This window comes from Brachycentrus maculatus, unplaced genomic scaffold, assembly GCF_059751285.1.
Source record: "Brachycentrus maculatus isolate JH-2025_06_01 unplaced genomic scaffold, ASM5975128v1 h1tg000360l, whole genome shotgun sequence".
Lineage (NCBI taxonomy): Eukaryota > Metazoa > Arthropoda > Insecta > Trichoptera > Brachycentridae > Brachycentrus > Brachycentrus maculatus.
The window spans coordinates 176,026-197,623 of NW_028281109.1; the positions used below are offsets into that span (position 1 = coordinate 176,026).

The following is a 21,598-nucleotide window of genomic DNA, read 5'->3' on the forward strand; positions in this document are numbered from 1 at the left end:
TACGGTAAAAACAATATTTGGGGCTTTTTTGCACTGCATAGCCAACCCCAAGGTAGACGACTCGCGGTCAGACCTCCATAGAGATGAATTAACAGCTGGAAATCGACTTCGCAGGAGGCTAATCCCTCTATAAAGAGGGGGGTATGAATGCACATACATAAAGTGATCACTTGAGTCAGCCAAATGCCAGGTCGTAAGCCCTGGGATGCTCAGATATACATCTTATTTGGAATAATTGATATCATGCATATGGTGAATAATCCAGTAACTGTCAGTTTCTAAATTATTTTAAAAATGTTGATAATGAAATAAATTAAACATTTTCTAGCATTAACTGTCTCCCATTCACCAATTCCAATTATGTATTAGCTAAAATAATAAAAAGGATATTTTCTGGGGTTTCTCCAGGACTCGGACCTCACATACTAATATAAGAGTTTCTGCTCAGTAAAAAAGGTTCTTCGTCTTACCAATAGATGTCACTAGTGAAAATTCTAGTCATTCTTGTACAATGTTTCAAAATTGGATCATTTATATAAGTTCCTAGAATTTCATTAGTGTGATTGTCAATCATGGGTAGAATTTGTGAATGTTACTCGCGAGTAAAGTGATCGCTTAAAACAAGCCTACGACGGTCGAAGGCCCCGTAAATGCCCAGACTTTCGTGTTCTTCTTCATCTATGTTGAGATGTAAACAATAGTATGATAAATAACTCCTATAATTGGAGATAATCTAGATTTGTGAACAAGTATTTGGACACACTCAAAATGTTGTTCACATTTAATTTTTTCAAAACGTAAAAAAAGTAATTGACAATCATGTTTTATAAAATGATCTGAAAAATAAGTCCAACTTCCCCTAGCCCTTCGAGTGATTTCTCTTGAAAACGGCGCTAGATGAATTGTCCAATAAATACATAATTAAAGGTAAACTATTGGTGACTATAACATACTGGGGAGGTTACTGGGATAGGTAGTGGGGTCCTGCTACATGGCCTCGCGCTGGCCGTGCACCCTGTATATACAGTACATCCTCCGTTACAGGGTTCACTGCACTACACTGTGCAGCATGGGGGGGCCACCTCCCGGTAGTACGGGCACTCCTGCAGGAGGGGGCTCCAGTAGATCTGCAAACTAAGCAAGGTAAGTGTAACTAGTAGTAGAAGTAGTAATATGACCAACACATTCAAAGAAAATATAGAGGACTTGGGATATAGATTTGGCATTAACAGGGTGCATAAGGCACCGCATCAAACTCTTTTATAACTATACAAAAGCGGGGTGATCAGATCGGTGGCAACCAGTTGACGTAGGTGAAGGAGCTTAGAAATGGAGGAAGAATAGAAGGTCTTGGAAGGGTTTTTGGATAGGTATTGAGGTCCCGCTACGCGGACTCTGTGACATGTGTGCGTATGTGTATGACACAAACCCGTGTATGTATTATCTCCCTCGTTTAGAATAACTAACTAACTAACCATCACGCCGCTTCCCCGCAGGGGTAGGCAGAGAGAATAGAGCGCCACACCACTCTGTCCTTGCAAACATTCTTCGCCTCTTCCACGTTCATGCATCTCCTCATACATACCCGCCGATTGTTACGACTCCTAACCTGACCACTTTCAAGTATTTGGCATACCTGATCGAGCCATGTTTTTCTCGGTCTTCCTCTGCTTCTTTTCCCACTAACATTCGCCTCATAAATTTGTTTTACCGTTCTTTCCTCACTCATTCGTTCTACATGTCCAAACCATCTCAACACACCTTTCTTAATTTTATCGATAATGCTTATCTCAGCTTTGCATTCCTTCTTTATTTCACTATTCGCACATCTATCATACATCGTTTTGTCGCACATTCTTCTGAGAGATCGCATTTCGACTGCATTCAGTCTACTTTCACCCTTTTGCCAACTCCATGTACCACTTCCATACATTAGAGTTGGAACCAGGACTCCGTTGTGAACTGCCAGTTTAGCTTCCGCTGATAGGTTTTTATTTGCTATAACTAATTTCAGTGCGCCATTCACTTTGTTCCCAGCATTCACTCTCCTTTCTATGTCTTTATCAATCTTTCCATCCCTAGAAAACATACTACCCAAATATACGAAATCATTTACCTGTGTCAAAATCTCTCCGTTTACCAATATTTCACACTCAGATCTACATTCTTCTCTTTCAAAAACCATAATTTGGGATTTGCTAACATTCATCAATAAATCACTTTCCTTGCACACATTATACACTTTTGTCACCAACGCCTGCAGGTCTTCTCTGCTATCGGCAAGAAGAACAGCGTCGTCAGCATACAAAAGGCCCCAGACAGTCAAATTATTCATTCTAGCTCCAACATTTAAATCTTTCAGTTCTTTCATGCAATTATCCATGTATAGGTTAAACAGCCACGGTGACATTACACATCCCAGTTTAACACCTTTACAGATGCTAAGCCAGGACGAAAATGAGCCATTTACCCTTATGCATGCAGTGCTGTCCTCGTACAAGGATGCAATGCCTTGGATAGGTTTACTGCTTACCCCATACTCAGATAACACCTTCCATAGCTTCGTTCTATCAACTCGGTCATACGCTTTCTGCAAATCCACAAAAGCACAGAAAAGCCTTTGGTTTTTGGCCAAAAACTTTTCCGTAATGTTGCGCAAGGCAAAAATTTGATCCGTACATCCTCTCCCATTCATAAATCCACTCTGGACATCCCACACTTTGTCCTTTGTTATGGTTCTCACTCTTTCAATAAGGATTCGACCGTACATCTTGCCAACAGCACTCAATAGACTGATTGCTCTATAGTTCCCACATTCCACCCTAGAACCTTTCCCCTTGTAGAGAGGCATTATAACTGCCCTTCTCCAATCCACGGCCGTACAACTCTCCTCCAGACAACGGTTAAAGAGCCTATGCAACCATGTGAGAACTATTTCGCCACCATTCTTGACGTATTCTGCCGCAAAATTGTCGAATCCTAGAGCCTCTCCATTTTTCAAGGACTTAGTGGCATTCTTAATTTCTCCCATACTTATCTCTCTTGAAACATCATTCACACATATTGGAGGAAACGTACTTACGTCACTAACGTTTTTAATCGTATGTGTTTCATACTTCTCCTCGAAATACTCTTTCCATCTCTCTTTTATATCTTTTTCACTCGTCACCATTTTTCCGTCTTTCGCTGCAATCGATTTTGTACATCCATTCAAGCTTAGACTTCTTTCCAGAAATTGTTTAAATTTTCTTGGAAATTTTTTGTCATTTTTACTCCTTCTTCCTTCCTCAACATACGTTTTCTTCACTCACCCCTTGCTTAACTTTCATTTTACATTCCTTGTACACTTTTTTAACCGATTCATACTCAGCGGAACTTTTATTTTATTTAACCACGCATTCTTCTTCTCTTTCACTAAATCTTTGATATCATCATCCCACCACGCATCGCCTTTTTTCCTTCCTTGTACCGCTGTACCACACACTACCTTTCAGATGTTCCCACATTTCATTTATACTAAGTTCATTTACATCTTCCGCAATCAACCTGTTGCATACGTCTGTTTCAAACTTAACTCTTATGTCATCATTCTGTAGTTTTTCTACTTACTTACTTACTCTAGAGGGAGCCGCCACCTTGTTCGCTTTGGCCCTCCACCCTTGGACCAGGATCACTCTTGAAACCACCAAAAAGTGATCTGTTTCCATTTCGGCCCCCCTGAACACTCTTGTGTCTACTGTGGCGGATCTCAACCTACAGTCAATGACGACATAATCGATAATAGACCTTTCATCACATCTCTCCCAAGTATATTGATGGATTCCCTTGTGTGCAAAAAAAGTATTTGACACAAAGAGATTCCATTCCAGACACACCTCTAGCAATCTCTTCCCATTATCGTTCACTCTCGCATCTCCATACAAACCGAGCGCTGATTCAAAACCGTCTCTCCTTGTACCAACCCAGCCATTCAAATCACCGGCCAGAATTATCTTTTCATTATTCATTTTTCCATTCATCACACTCTCATTACATTCAACCGAAACTCATCCTTCTCAGACTCGCTGTCGGAGTTAACGGGAGCATATCCTATTAAAACAAGTAGTTTTGTTAGCCCGACTTTGAATCTGACAAACACGAGTCTTGCGTTGACGAACACATACTCTCATACATTCTGCCATCCTGGGTGATAGAAACGCGGCGACGCCCCGACAAGTGCCGTCGCGCTCCATCGATCCATTACCTTTTTTCCAGCTTTCAGTCACACATAAATCCAAACACTTACTTTCCATCACATCACACAGTTCATTCATCTTATCATCCATACGTCCTCTTACATTTCACGTCGCAATCCTGTATTCGTGCGCTATCGGGAAACGCGGCCAACTGGGTGGCGAACCTCAGCGTGGCCATTTACAGGCATTTTCCCGCATTCGTCCACAAACCTAGTTCACTATTATAAATTACATAGTTAAGTAATTATGTCACAGCGCAACACCACTGGGTAATACCCTGTCACAGGGGTCACACCGAAGAACAAATCACTTATGATAATGGTACTTATGGTAATGATAGGTAAAACCCAAACTTATCGTATCGGCACTTAACGCGGGTGAAAACCCGGAGCGTATCGGCACACGACTGTCCCGTTCGGCGGTCGGTGAGGTACTCTCACATAAAATCTCTCCTTTAGAATAACTTGCATAAACAATATTCCGGCAGGGTTTGGTTTTGACATTTCCAAATGGACTTGCTGACGAGGTAGAGAACTTATGCATAATAGAAGATCTTATTATTATAATTTATTTCTTCTTTTATTGAACTTCCTTTGTACAAAACGTGCGAACGTCGCGGCGTACACGCGATACGAGTGAAACATAATAAATAAATAATTAGAGAAATTCCTTGCGAGGACGGAGAGAGGGAGAGAGATCTCAAAATAGCATCCTTAAAGAAATACATGGATACAAAATTATATATATATTTATATCGAATATTTCCACGGCCATGGATTGGTGCTTCAATTGTGGTGATACTGATAGCAATGGTTTGGGATAACAAAGTATGGGATGGCTTATACGCCGGTGAGTCCATACTCTGCAGATGACGAGAACACATTGCACCTATTGCAGTACCGGAGTTAGCTCAGCTGTTCATATATAGCGGCTGACGTGTACATCTACATAGCATGCACGACATTACCTTCTTCTACTGATTTGTATCCTTGTGTATACATCATTCTCTTTTGCTCCACTCCACATCGGAATGTATAGCTCTCTTTCTCTTTCTCTCTACGTTGCATCATTCTTCTCTCTCATGTTACAAAATGTGCCCAACAAACGTGACGCGTCCTTGAGTTTCACATAAAAAACAAAATAAATGCAACAACTATAAACCATTGGTGACTATAACATACTGGGGAGGTTACTGGGATAGGTATTGGGGTCCTGCTACATGGCCTCGCGCTGGCCGTACACCCTGTATATACAGTACATCCTCCGTTACAGGGCTCTCGGCACTACACTATGCAGCACTGAAGGACCACCTCCCGGTAGTACGGGCACTCCTGCAGGCAGGGGCTGCAGTAGATCTGCAAGATATTGATGGTAAGTGTAACTAGTAGTAGCAGTAGTAATATGGCCAACACACGCAATGTACATACAGGACACCATGGTATATAGGTTACATGAATCATCACTAACTAGCAGAAACGGAAATATACATTTATTTGCAAACGGTGCATAAAGACCTTTATGCGCCAGCAATTACAACTGATATAAATATGTATTTTTAAAAGTATATTTTGAATATTAAAAGCATTGTTAACTTGGTGGTATGGTAATATAACACTCTCCTTATCATTCATCATTCGCTTTGTGTAATACCACTTAAATGCTCTACTTCATGACCTCACGATTCAGTTGACCTGATGATGAAATGGTTATTCCTAAACCGGTAGTCACGGAGGAGAGTTGTATAGTTTATTCATGCATAATGTTTTGTTAACATTTGTTTATAGATATACTATTTAAAACCTTAGCAATTCTAACATAGACACTAAATACATGATAGATCAGACTCACTGTGCCGTCGCTCTGGGCGCTCAATTACAGGACTTGTGAGCTGTCATGGGCTGGTTGAGTGATCGCCGTGCACACGTGCAACATTCGCCAATTCTACCCACGATTAACCTATTGACTACGGGTTGCACGCATTGGTGCGTTTCAGTAGGTACCTTCAACTTCACACACAAAAAACACGCTTCGCTGTGTAGCGGATAGGTGTGAATATAGTGAAAACATTCACGGATGGGAACATTGGTACACGAGTATAATAAATCCAACATAAAAATCCAGTTTCCGGTAAGCGCTGGTTCAAAATGCCCGAATAATGCACATTGTTCATATTACCCCCATTATGTTATGTATGTACTTACACGATTCAATGTCTGCCAGTGAACAAGTCATTTCTGTCTTTCTACCTTCATTCCGCACCAAGATGCCGAGGGTATCCAGGCTTAATGTACAAGCTCCGCTCTTGTGAAACTATTTTATAATTTTCAATGTTTTTAGGTGAAACACCACTCGACTGCGCTAAAAGACGTGGTCACGAGGAAGTAGTAGCTTGTCTGGAGTTGGAAATAGGCAGTAAGTATAAGCCAGTAAATGTATTCACAACCAGTGGAATGTAAACGTTTCCTACTAACCATACACTTTCACATAAGTATACCCACAACAAGGACCTACTTGAATCTAGACTAATATATTTACTAGTAGATGTGTGCACGCTACAAAATAAAACATAAGAAGTAAATACCGTTCCCGAAAATGAGGCGACGTTTTACAGGAAATAAGTTGAGAACTCTTCCTAATATCTGCTGGACTGAACGTGTTATGGATATACCTAATGTTGTATCGTGTCATTTTAAAGTGATGAATATAAAGCATGTTGGTGTTGGCACTCCCTCGGTGAGTAGCTAGGTTTGTGTCTACCGCCTCTCTATACACCACCAGCATAGCACTATTCACCCGCTAACACTGCGCAATATACTAATCACACGCGTTCTCGGTCTGCCCTCACTCTAGTCCTTCTAACGATACTAGCATGCAGGTCTAAATGACCAATCACAGAGCATGTTATACTAACAATGTTAATATTGCCTTTCCAGACATGCAGTGTGAAGTCTGTTAATAGGAGACCGTAAAGTAGAGACCTAGTCCGACTGCCTTTATCATTATTTTATTTGTAATTTTTCCTTTACATCATCACACTATTTTATAAATATTTAGGCACATCCTGTGCGTGGGTATAAAATATAGTGCAATGTACTTTATGGTTTGAAGCTAATTGTAATCACATTAAACTGGAAAAATAGGTGATTTAATAAGATGAGGAGTAAGAAATATGACGTATTAAGTATTTTCCATATGTTTCTTGTCCTTCCTCTCTCCCTTCCCTACAGACTGCTCCCGACCTGCGGACAGGAGGCTCGGCTGGCGATCCCACTATACCGACTTACTATTTGTTCCTCAGAACGGACGGTGTTGCAACACACTGCACCATTGGAGCCGAAAGTTAAGGAGCCGGAGGACGCCCTGACTGCCCTTACTCTGTCCCTGGAAAGGGTGCAAGCTGAACACGCCGAAACCCTGCAGCAACACCGCCAAGATACGGGTACTGATTCAGAATCACACACACCAAGACAGCTTTCCAACCCGCAGACGAGAGATGACAAGTGACTTACTGTTTGATCCTCAGAACGCAAGACGGCCGAGTTGGAGCAGAAAGTTAAGGCGCTGGAGGACGCCCTGACTGCCCGAGCCGCTCCTAGCAGCTCCGCTCTGTCCCTGGAAAGGGTGCAAGCTGAACACGCCGAAACCCTGCAGCAACTCCGCCAAGACACGGGTACTTTGATATTCAGAATATTCATAAATAAGAGATGACAAGTGATCCCACTTTACCGACTTACTATTTGATCCTCAGAACGCAACATGGCCGAGTTGGAGCAGAAAGTTAAGGAGCTGGAGGACGCCCAGACTGCCCGAGCCGGCCCCGCCCCGTCCCTGGAAACTCTGCAGCAACACCGCCAGGACACGGGTACTGAGTCTTGTTGTTAAGTGCGAGATACTAAATGGACATTTTTACAAACACGATGGACAAATATTACGCTCTACATTGGATTTGCAAACAAGGAACATTAGGATCATTTGATATTGATAAATACATTTATAGAAAAGAGAGTGAATGGTGCGCTGAATTCAGTTGCAGCAAATAAAACCCCATCAGGGAAAGCTAAGCAGCACTGTCCCGGTAATGTATGGATGTGGAGCATAGAAGGATGAGAGTAGACTGAATGCAGTCGGAATGAATCTCTCGGTAGATGTTCCGATGGTGATACGAGGAGTGGGGGCAAGGCTGAGATAAGCATTATCCAGCTAACTAAGGAAGGTGGGTGGAGATGGTTTGGGCATGTGACCTTCACCATTCTACCCACGATTGAGAACCCTATTACTCGGATTCAGAGAGTTGTATATACGAGGGGAGGTCAAAAAGTTCGCGGAATGACAGGGAAGGATAACGAAATGAAACATTTAGTCATTCCAAGGTGTTGATGTAGGATGCTTAAAATGGTTGTTTCTGACACTCCAACTAATGCCGCAAGCTTTTCGATTACGATTACAACTTTTTCGATTATTTCTGGCGTGGTAGCCTCAATCGGCCGTCCAGGTCGGGGGCCGTCTTCAATGGAGTCCCTCCCTCGTTTGAAAAGGGCGTGCCATTTATAAATCATGGTTTCCCAGGAGCGGAGTCCCCATAAACAGCCAACATCTCTCGAAAAATGGTTTGAGGTGTCTTTCCTTGTTTGGTGAGAATCTTAATGATGGTGCGATATTCAATTTTCTCCATAGTGGCTAGTTTCTTCCCGATTGACTTGTTTACTCGTTGATAACTCAAAAGCTAATGACCGGATTAGGCTGAAACTTGGTATATATACTAACAATGAGTCACTCAATTAGCGCCTACCTGGATGAGTAACTCACCCTCGCCAACCCCGCCATTCCGCGAACTTTTTGACCCCCCCTCGTGAGGATGGTTTGGGCTCTAGTGGGGTTGAATATGTATTCTCTGTAGCAGGTATTTCTCCGCTGATGGTGGCTGCCGAGGAGGGAAACTCGGAGGCAGTCGACGTACTACTGGCAGCGGGAGCTGCGGTCGGCCGATCGGATAGCAAAGGTAACCCATCCTCTCCTTGGCCGATTACAGATCTAACTACTCGCACGTCTGACTGCACTGATGTATGTCCTCGGTCGCAGGTCGGACAGCCCTGGTGTATGCGCTGCGAGGGGGTCACCTGGACGTGGTGAAGGCCCTGTTAGCGGCAGGAGCGGATGCCAATCTGTGACCTCAATTAGCAAAGTAACTTTACTTTCTAGAAAGTCTACTCGTAATCGGGTTAGTACTTGAATACGCATATGACATGAAATGTATTTACATTCAGCGCAAATGTTTGTCTGTTTTCAGGAAATCCACTTGCCGGACTCGCGTTCTTCTCGTGTCAAACTGATCCACCCGATCCACGCCTCGCCTCGGTTGGCGACATATACCATAGTGTACATGCTTTTATATTGTAAATAATAAATAAATACATATATGTAAACAGGGAACTCTACTTATTCTCAATGAAAGCATCAAGCACCCATCTGCCATCTGCAACACGAGTACCCACTCCTGTAAACACGCTGGCCACATAGGCGCTCGCGTACCTGCTGTGGGGGGTTACTACCTGCTATGCACCTACCGTGGCTGTATATTCTATATTTCATTTATTTCATCATAATAAAACCCTTATCCGCACCCCAATGGTGCATAGGGCACTGCGTCATATAAACGCAGTGTTATCTTGATGTTTACACATGAAGGAAAGGTGATCAGCCCTCCGCTTCAGGTACCAGTCCAGGGTAATATTGATAAATATTACAGTGAAAAAATCACTCATATTTATTTTACCCCCCCTGGGAATCGAACCTGAGACCTCCACAACGGTAGCCGAGCGTGCTGACCATTACACTACGGAGGCGGAAGCTTCGCCCTTAAATCTGGATTATCTCCAATTACAGGAGTTATTTTCATATTATTTTTTGACATCTCATCAAAGCTGAAGAATATGGGAGTCTGGGCATTTACGGGGCTGACGACCGTCATAGGCTGGTTTAAGTGATCACTTTACACACGTGTAACATTCACCAATTCTACCCATTATTGACAACCACACACTTAGCTTATATTACATTTAACACAAAATCTTCTCACAGTAAACAAAGGATTTCTTTTTACATTCTTTCAGACTCCTTTCATTCTTCATGCATTTTCAAACCCTCGTACAATAGACAATTTTGCGACTGTCTTATTTTAACCTTATTTCTAGTACTATGTTCAGGAAAATTTTTGTTTAAAATTATTTTCTCCTTAAAATTATTTTCTCCTTAAAATATTTGGGTAATTTATCATTAAATTTTTTATGTATAAAGATAAGCATATTATATATATATATATATATATATATATATATATATATATATATATATATATATATATATATATATATATATATATATATATATATATATATATCGCTCACTCCTTTCAAGGACGTCGTAAATCAAAAATTGTCAATTTTCAGTTGTGCATGCTTTCGGAATGCCCAGAAAATGTACTATATCCCAGAAAAAGAGGCATATTTTTAACTCAATATTTACCCGCTACAGGGCAGAAAATGTTGTTTTTACATTTTGAAGAAAAGGTATTGTTTAATTGAGAGATTAATTTATAGAAGGATGAAAGTAGACTGAATGCAGTCGAAATGCGATCTCTCAGAAGAATGTGCGACAAAACGATGTATGATAGATGTACGAATAGTGAAATAAGGAAGGAATGCAAAGCTGAGATAAGCATTATCGATTAAATTAAGAAAGGTGTGTTGAGATGGTTTGGACATGTGGAACGAACGAGTGAGGAAAGAACGGTAAAACAAATTTATGAGGCGAATGTTATTGGGAAAAGAAGCAGAGGATGACTGAGAAAAACATGGCACGATCAGGTATGCCAAATACTTGAAAGTGGTCAGGTTAGGAGTCGTAACAATCGGCGGGTATGTATGAGGAGATGCATGAACGTGGAAGAGGCGAAGAATGTTTGCAAGGACAGAGTGGTGTGGCGCTCTATTCTCTCTGCCTACCCCTGCGGAGAAGCGGCGTGATGGTTAGTTAGTTAAATATATAAATATATGTATAAATATATATATATATATATATATATATATTCTACATTTTAACGGTGTTATAAACCAAACATATTGCCATTGATAGGCCTTTCAAATGAATATCTAAGATTGAAATGAATGCGTAAATATGTTATGGAGGAATAGCTAAAATCTTAGCCGAGTCTTTATTATATTTATAGAAATATTATGGTTATTAGAAGCAATGTGTACTAGACACACAACACCGGGAAGGGAGGGATAAAGACTGTTTTTCTAAACAATGTGTTTTGGGTTGTTTGATTTTTCAGTGTTTTTGATGTGTTTGATCTTGTGGTTCCGTGTGTGTATTCGCATAGTGTGCTGCTGATTTTGCTGGGACGTTTTCACCAACTCCCCTCTTTTTACATCTTTTTCAATGAAACACATAATTTTTAAGTAGTTTCTTTATTAAGTACATAACAATTGTTTGTTGTATTAAAGACCTTATTTCGTAAAGACATTGATAAATATTTTTTGAAAGCAACTTAGTCTAACTTATTTATCGTAACTGCAGACAGTTGGTGGAATTCCATATTGAATTGTCGGGTAATATATCCCAAAGTAAAGGCTTCGCCTTTACTTAGCTTACAACATTTTGAGTGTGTCCAAATACTTGTTCATAAAATCTGGATTATCTCCAAGTACAGGAGTTATTTTCATATTATTTTTTGACAACTCATCAAAGATGAAGAAGAATACGGGAGTCTGGGCATTTACGGGGCTGACGACCGTCATAGGCTGGTTTAAGTGATCACTTTACACACGTGTAACATTCACCAATTCTACCCATTATTGACAACCACACACTTAGCTTATATTACATTTAACACAAAATCTTCTCACAGTAAACAAAGGATTTCTTTTTACATTCTTTCAGACTCCTTTCATTCTTCATGCATTTTCAAACCCTCGTACATTAGACAATTTTGCGACTGTCTTATTTTAACCTTATTTCTAGTACTATGTTCAGGAAAATTTTTGTTTAAAATTATTTTCTCCTTAAAATAATTGGGTAATTTATCATTAAATTTTTTATGTATAAAGATAAGCATATTATATATATATATATGTAATAAAATACCTAGGTACCTACCTATACATTTTATTAAGTACTTACAAAAAGTACCTACATAAAACAGTTCTACCACCAGATGCCGCACGCGTCGCTCAGAATAAAACAAAAGACCTCCGATAATATTATTAACTGTCAGAATCAGATAGATAGATAGATAGATAGATATAAAGTTATTATAAAGATAAATTAAGAATAAACTTTAATTACAAAGCAACACATTGTTTATTTTATTATTATACACCCACTTTACATATTATTTACACTTAATTTTCAAAAGGAAAATATTACCACGTTATAAAACGACAATTTTGTTAATTGGAAATGGATTATGAAACATTAGATGTATTAAAACAATTACTACAATATTATTACGTGGCTTGGGTATAGATAATAATAACTCGTAATTAGGATGCAATCGGTTTATTCAACAGGTCGCCATGACAGTACAATGACAAGTGTGTGCAGTCTACCCTGCCTCAATCTCATAAGGGATAACGTAAACATTCCTCGCGTACACCCCGCCCTGCCCCTAGCGGGCTCTTGGGGTCATAGTTCATCTTGCTACAAATATTACGCCGTAACATTCTCCCAACCTGGAACTGTGTTGGGTCCTCCCAACACTCCACCATAATCCTTTATTTATTTATTTTTTAAATCCTGAAACAGACAAACATTAGCTCTACCGGTATGAGTATACCGGAGTACAAAGTCCATCAGCTCTACGTCTGAATCCATCAGTATACAGGAATACAAAATCACATCCTCTCTATCAGTATCATTATATATACGGGAATACAAATTCCATCAGCTCTACCTGTATCTGTATACGGGAGCACAAACCACATCAGCTCTTCCTGTACCAGTGTACGGGAGCACAAACCTCATCAGCTCTTCCTGTATCAGTATACGGGAGCACAAAACCAAATCAGCTCTTCCTGTATCAGTATACGGGAGCACAAACCACATCAGCTCTTCCTGTATCATTATACGGGAGCACAAACCACATAAGCTCGAGCACAAACCACATCAGCTCTTCCTGTATCATTATACGGGAGCACAAACCACATAAGCTAGCACAAACCACATCAGCTCTTTCTGTATCATTATACGGGAGCACAAATCACATAAGCTAGCACAAACCACATCAGCTCTTCCTGTATCATTATACGGGAGCACAAACCACATAAGCTAGCACAAACCACGTCAGCTCTTCCTGTATCATTATACGGGAGCACAAACCACATCAGCTCTTCCTGTATCATTATACGGGAGCACAAAATCACATCAGCTAGCACAAACCACGTCAGCTCTACCTGTATCAGTATACGGGAGCACAAAACCCACGATAACCGGTTATCTGCAGTCCACACTCTGGACACACATTACATTACCCCAATGTAATTACAATAATCCACTGCTGATTAAGTCCACTCAGGACACAAACATTACATTACACAAATGTAATTAAAATAATCCATTGCTTATTCAGTCCACACAGGACAAACATTACATTACACAAATGTAATCGCAATAAGGATACCATGCTTGTGATATCGTAACACCTCAGTATTTACTAGGATAAAACAAACTACTTATATCCATTACACATCATACTTAAAAGAACACCTTATACCCATTATGTTCATAATTTTTACTGGTTTATGTTGTACCTAAACTTCCCATATAGTATGTGAACTAGTATCCACCAAATATATCCCAATAGCTGTTACACCCCTTATACAGTAATCATTCTCAGGTTCTTATATAAAGTCCAACTCGGTAGATGAGTTAAGACTCACTGTACTTGTACCCATACAGCTGCTTCTACAGCACTAACTTTCCCATAGGTCTACCAAATCATCTCAATCTACTTCACTTTCATGGGTGTCTGACTCACTCGAGTCCTTTGGATCTCCCTTACAACGCATCAAAGCATCAACTACCCCTATTGCACTGAACTTTTTATAACCACGCATACATTTGATACATCTGAAAGTATACCGGTCAATGTCGGCAAACACTTTAGCAACCATATACGGCCCACTTTACAACTGATCTATCTGATGATTGATCCCTGATCCCTCCTTTGTAATTTATTACTTCCATAAAACAAGATCTCCCTTCTTATGCATTTACGCTGCTTATTATACTATGCCTTCCTACGCTAGCTACTATCTCTATTTTACTCTGAGCCTCTTTCTCCCTAGTTTTTAGTTGTTACGCCCTATTAACAGGTTCAATATCTTCCACTTCACCTCTTAAATCACCCAAAATACTACTTTCATGTCCAAACACTAAATGATAAGGAGTGAACTTAGTACTGACGTTTACAGTATTATTTACGACTCAAACAAATTCTGGCAAACCTTAAACACCCTTAGCAAATGCACAACGAATGCGCTGACACATTTTCTTCTATTAAAGTGAGTCATCTTTGGAAACCAAAATTCGCTTGAAATTAGCTTCTCACATCTGCCTAAGCCCGGATGTCCTATATAATCATTATAAATCATTAAAATATTTGTATCTAACGGTTTTGGATTACGGCTCAATGCGTTTACATGTTTACACTTCAACGCGGTGAGCAAAAACCGATGTATGAACCCGAGGCGTATCACGACTCAACAAATGTAAGCCTCAAATTTGAAACCCGTATGTTCTACACCCCAACGGTAAGTTCAATATACTGGAGAAATGGAGAAGTATCACAAATTGAGAACTACAACTCTCATAATGACACACCATGTACACTACACTTCAGTGATGAGTGATGCTCATACAAAGACCCCGAATGGACCAAGACATGCTCTGTATACCCTCCACAAAGGCAAATCGCTTGGCAAATGGATTCTGTAGCTTTCATCCGTAGCAAATATGATTATGCAATGATAATACATCATTATTTCTCACACAAGTTTTATAACTTTCATCTGTAACAAATATGATTATGCAGTGATAGTACATATTTAGTTCTCACATAAGTTTTATAACATTCATCTGTAACAAATATGATTATTTAGTAATAGTACATCTTAAGTTCTCCCACAAGTTTTATAACTTTCATCTGTAAGAAATTTGATTATTCAGTAATAGTACATCTTAAGTTCTCCCACACATCAATCACCACCAGATGATGTACCGGATCCAGTTCTAATTGAACCACACTTTGGCTTGCTGTAAAATAACTTTTCTGTGATTAGTTAAAAATGGGTTCACCAACAATGCCATCAGCATTTCCTTTTTTTATTCATCGGATACAAGTGCCCATGTATCCACCTCCCAATACTCATATCAGCATTTCCTTTGTATTCATCGGATACAAGTGCCCATGTATCCACCTCCCAATACTCATATCAGCATTTCCTTTTTTTCATCGGATACAAGTGCCCATGTATCCACCTCCCAATACTTATATCAGCATTTCCTTTGTATTCATCGGATACAAGTGCCCATGTATCCACCTCCCAATACTCATATCAGCATTTCCTTTTTTTTTCATCGGATACAAGTGCCCATGTATCCACCTCCCAATACTCATATCAGCATTTCCTTTGTCTGCATTGAATACAAGTGCCCATGTATTCATCTCCCAACAATGAGATCAGCATTTCCTTTGTCTGCATCAGATACAAGTGCCCATCTCAACTCCATCAATCTGCAGACGGAGTATGACTTCACCTAAAATAAAATTTATATCACCCACACTCAATGAGGAGCTCTCTCCCCCCCTGTCAAATCCAATTTAAGCCTCCTGGCTATTAATCCGGCACTCATGCACCAGTGCCATCTTCGCATGGAAATAATGGGTCATTGTTTCTTCATTTCTCCGACCCATCAGTGACCTCTCCGGCCAGTTTCGCCTGCATAAAGAACAATTTGGAGTAGTCACTCCATCCGTAGATAAAGCCCAGCTGATCGATCTTCTCCAACCATGCCTCGATATTCGTCCCTTTGTCCTCGGGGTCGTCGCCCCGCATTTAGCCCGCCGTGACAATCTTAGGGGCGCGAAATGCACCCGCGAGAAGTACAATTCCATCATTCCCTCAAATATCTGCTCTATGTGATGCTGCAGAAGGATGTTCAGATCCACGTTGCTCTCAGTTCCATGGCTCTCATCGGAGCATGCCTTATCCTGTCCGCGTCTCCATAACATAACACGTAACAAAGGAAACGTCCAAATTGAAAGTTCTCAAAATTTGGCAAACTTCTTCAAAATCTTTAAATTCGAAAACGTCCAAACACACGATGTGACGTAAAATAATTTAATTAAAGATGAACAAAAGTTAATTCCGAGTGTTATTCAACCCAATGCTTTGTTTCACTTTTTGAACAAAGGAAGCACTCAGTTTTTGTTTGTTTATATTACGTAAAAACGCCTAAAATTTGACAAAAAGTCCGAAATCTTGGAATTCAACAACGTCCAAACACACGTATGACGTAAAACAATGTTATTAACGATGCACAACAATTCAATTCCAAAAGTTATTTAGCACATAGCTTTGTTGAACTCGGCAAACAAAGGACGCATTCGGTTTGTTTACGTTACGAAGGAACATATCCACAATTTTTACAAAATTATCCGAAATTTGTAATTCAAAAACGTCCAAACTTCCAGAATTCCGTATGACGTAAAACAATGTAATTAATGATGCACAATATTCAATTCCAAAAGTTATTTATCACAGGGCTTTGTTGAATTCGGCAAACAAAGGACGCATTCGGTTTGTTTACATTACGAAGGAACATATCCACAATTTTTACAAAATTATCCGAAATTTGTAATTCAAAAACGTCCAAACTTCCAGAATTCCGTATGACATAAAACAATGTAATTAATGATGCACAATATTCAATTCCAAAAGTTATTTATCACAGGGCTTTGTTGAATTCGGCAAACAAAGGACGCATTCGGTTTGTTTACATTACGAAGGAACATATCCACAATTTTTACAAAATTATCCGAAATTTGTAATTCAAAAACGTCAAAACTTCCAGAATTCCGTATGACGTAAAACAATGTAATTAATGATGCACAATATTCAATTCCAAAAGTTATTTATCACATGGCTTTGTTGAATTCGGCAAACAAAGGAAACACTCGCATCTGTTTTGTTTATATTACGAAAGTTGGTCCGAAAAGCACAAAATTTTAAATTACGACTTGCAATCACTTTTCACAAACTTGCTGTTCATTTATCGAACTTCGTATCGTATCGTATCCTATCGTATCCCACTTCTGAATTATTACGTGGCTTGGGTATAGGTAATAATAACTCGTAATTAGGATGCAATCGGTTTATTCAACAGGTCGCCATGACAGTACAATGACAAGTGTATGCAGTCTTCCCTGCCTCAATCTCACAAGGGATATAACGTAAACATTCCCCTCGTACACCCCGCCCTGCCCCTAGCGGGCGCTTGGGGTCATAGTTCATCTTGCTACAAATATTACGCCGTAACATATATATATATATATATATATATATATATATATATATATATATATATATATATATATATATATATATATATATATATATATATATATATATATATATACAGTGGGTGGCCATATTATTAGGGACACTTCAAATTTCCTGTAATTTTCATTATTAAATGAATTTAATGAGCAAATAATTAGGTTTTTTGAATATTTTTTTATTGATTGGGGTGCTTTATTTAGAATTTAGAAACTATATTATCATGGATTTAATAATACCAATTTATTTTTATCATAATAAGTGATTATTCAACAATTTCGAAAAAATCTTAATTTTTAGTAATAACACCCTTTGCTGCGATTACAACCTCCAAACGTCAGGGCATACTTTTTAATGCAGATTTCTGCATTATGCCAGAGATTAGGGTTATTATGCCATACTCTGATAAGAGTTTCTATCATTTGCCGCTTAGTGGTGATGACTTTTTTTGCAATCTCGCGTTTCGTTAGTTCCCAAAGGTTTTCAATGGGGTTCATATCCAGCTAATTCCCCGGGTAAGGCAAAACACAGAGGTTTTTTTCAGCCAGGAATATGATAACACTCTTGGCTTTATGACACAATACCGAGTCATGCATTAACACATACTTTTCATCGCCAGGGAACCATTCTTGAGCCTCGGCTGGAGTCGACTTTTCAGTACTCGCTGGTACTATTCTTGCCTCATGGTCCCTTCCATGATACAGAGGCATCCCATACCCTTAAATGAGATTACGGACCACAACATTATGCTAACAGGGTATTTTTAACCATCTCCACAAGGCAGTCTGGGTGGAATTTTTCTCCTGGGCCACGTCGGAAAAATGAAGTTTTTCCCACCAAAATTTTTAATGTTGACTCGTCCAAGAAGCAGACCTGTAATGTATTACCAAAATTGCAATAATACATATATTTTTTATCTTCTTAATTTATTATACGAATACAAGCCATAAATATTCGAATCTAGTCCGAAACAGTTACATTCCGGTGTTCTTTGGCCCATAGGAGTCGTTTTTTCTTCATGCCTCAGTCAGGCGTAGTTTTTTGGTTGGACGTCGACCCATTAGATTTACTTCAACTAACCGTCTCTGAACTGTCCTTTTGGATACGTTGATTCCTTCATCGTTTATCAACAGAAATCAACAACAATTAGACAATCAACAGACTTTTTACGATTTTGGAAATAGATGTCCCTGATTTTATGGGCACCACGCGGAGTTGTGATGCTTTTTCTGCCTTTTTTTCCGACGCGGGCTGATTCTAGACGCAGGTTTTTATCAATTTTTCTTTAAATCCGATGGACTTCTGACTTCAAAACATCTGTAAGTGCTGCTATTTCTCTCTAGAAATATGTGGAATGAAGTAGTAAGGTTATAACTTCCCTATATTTTCTCGGAGATATGTTTGAAGACTTGCCCATACTTAAATTGAGAATAATATGGTTCAGTTCAAACTAAATAGAATTTTATTTAAAAATTCATTGAAATTAACTTATTAAATTAGCAAAACTAATAAATTATTAAACAACACTTACGTTTTTATGGTCTTGAACTCAAAAAACTAACAGAAAAATGGTTTAAAAAAATATTAACTGACCTCACACCAATATCATTTTTCACTAATCAACATCCAAATGAAAAAAAAATACTTTTTTGATATTTCACAGTATTGATACATCTTCAAAACAATAATTATGATACCAGCAACAAAAATACATAAGAAAAAATAATTTAAACTTATTAATTTGACCAAAAAATTCATTTAAACTTGAAAATTACAAAAAAGTACAAGTGTCTCATTTAAACTTGAAAATTACAAAAAAGTACAAGTGTCCCTAATAATTTGGCCACCCACTGTATATATATATATATATATATATATATATATATATATATATATATATATATATATATATATATATATATATATATATATATATATATATATATATATATATATATATATATATATATATATATATATATATATATATATATATATATATATATATATATATATATATATATATATATATATATATATATATATATATATATATATATATATATATATATATATATATATATATATATATATATATATATATATATATATATATATATATATATATATATATATATATATATATATATATATATATATATATATATATATATATATATATATATATATATATATATATATATATATATATATATATATATATATATATATATATATATATATATATATATATATATATATATATATATATATATATATATATATATATATATATATATATATATATATATATATATATATATATATATATATATATATATATATATATATATATATATATATATATATATATATATATATATATATATATATATATATATATATATATATATATATATATATATATATATATATATATATATATATATATATATATATATATATATATATATATATATATATATATATATATATATATATATATATATATATATATATATATATATATATATATATATATATATATATATATATATATATATATATATATATATATATATATATATATATATATATATATATATATATATATATATATATATATATATATATATATATATATATATATATATATATATATATATATATATATATATATATATATATATATATATATATATATATATATATATATATATATATATATATATATATATATATATATATATATATATATATATATATATATACATATATATATATATGGCGAATGGACTCATTGAGTCCATTTGCCAGGAACTACGATTGGATGGCGGAGGGAAAGAGAGGGAAAGGAAGATCCCCACACGATGCCGATCAAATGAAGGCAGCAGCAGGCACCTCGGTGGTTGGAGCGCTACGTGCAGCGCAGGCAAGGGATAACTGGAGAAGAGTCATTGCTTCTGCAAGGCTCACAACCCTCAGCAATGAGGAATAAGACGGAGAAGAAGAAGAATATATATAAATATATATATACACTGCCACTACTACCATCGCGCCGTTTCCACACAGGGGTAGGCAGAGAGGATGGAACGCCACACTCTTCTGTCCTGACATACACTCCTTCACATCCACACATCTAGTCATACGTGCCCTCCGATTATGCAGACTTTTGACACGGCCAGATTTTAGGTTCTGATTGATCTGATCGTGCCAAGTCTTTTTCGGAGATCCTCGTTCTGTTTTCCCTCTCACATTCGCCACATATATTTTCTTAGTCATTCTCTCGTTATCCATTCGCTCCACATGTCCTCCACATTCGCTACATATGTATATATATATATATATATATATATATATATATATATATATATATATATATATATATATATATATATACATATGTATATAGTACACCCTTAATTATAATAACTATTATTATTATTATTCTATATTTCTCTACGTATTGTATTTCAGATGTTCCTTAAATATTATTACATTATTTACATAGTTTTACACGTCTATGGTCTTAACCTATAGCATTGTTAGTTTGTTTTGTCGTCTAAATCAGCTTTTTTACACGTCTCAACATAGACGAAGAAGAATATGGAAGTCTGTGTATTTACAGGGCTTCAACAAAACTTCAAATATTTGGAATGATTATTATGAATGAAATGCGCTCCCTCAGACGAATGTGTGCAAAATCATTGTATGACAGAATTAAAAACGACGATATAAGAAAGG

At 37.4% G+C, this 21,598-nt stretch overlaps 1 protein-coding gene and 1 long non-coding RNA gene across 2 annotated transcripts in view; one reads left to right on the forward strand and one right to left on the reverse strand.

The window, feature by feature from the left end:
• LOC148303614 (uncharacterized) overlaps positions 1–21,598 on the forward strand; it is a 106,162-nt gene that overhangs the window by 24,444 nt on the left and 60,120 nt on the right. The window contains exons 6-9 of the mRNA XM_088269678.1: positions 1,045–1,143; positions 5,508–5,606; positions 6,573–6,647; positions 7,534–7,674. Coding sequence (XP_088125804.1) covers positions 1,045–1,143; positions 5,508–5,606; positions 6,573–6,647; positions 7,534–7,674 — 414 coding nt within the window. The remainder of the gene's footprint in view (positions 1–1,044; positions 1,144–5,507; positions 5,607–6,572; positions 6,648–7,533; positions 7,675–21,598) is intronic.
• On the reverse strand, positions 13,446–17,709 carry LOC148303616 (uncharacterized). Its single transcript, XR_015838462.1, has 2 exons — positions 15,774–17,709; positions 13,446–15,650 (listed from the first exon to the last, which is right to left on the reverse strand). It is a non-coding gene; the product is annotated as an uncharacterized LOC148303616 (long non-coding RNA).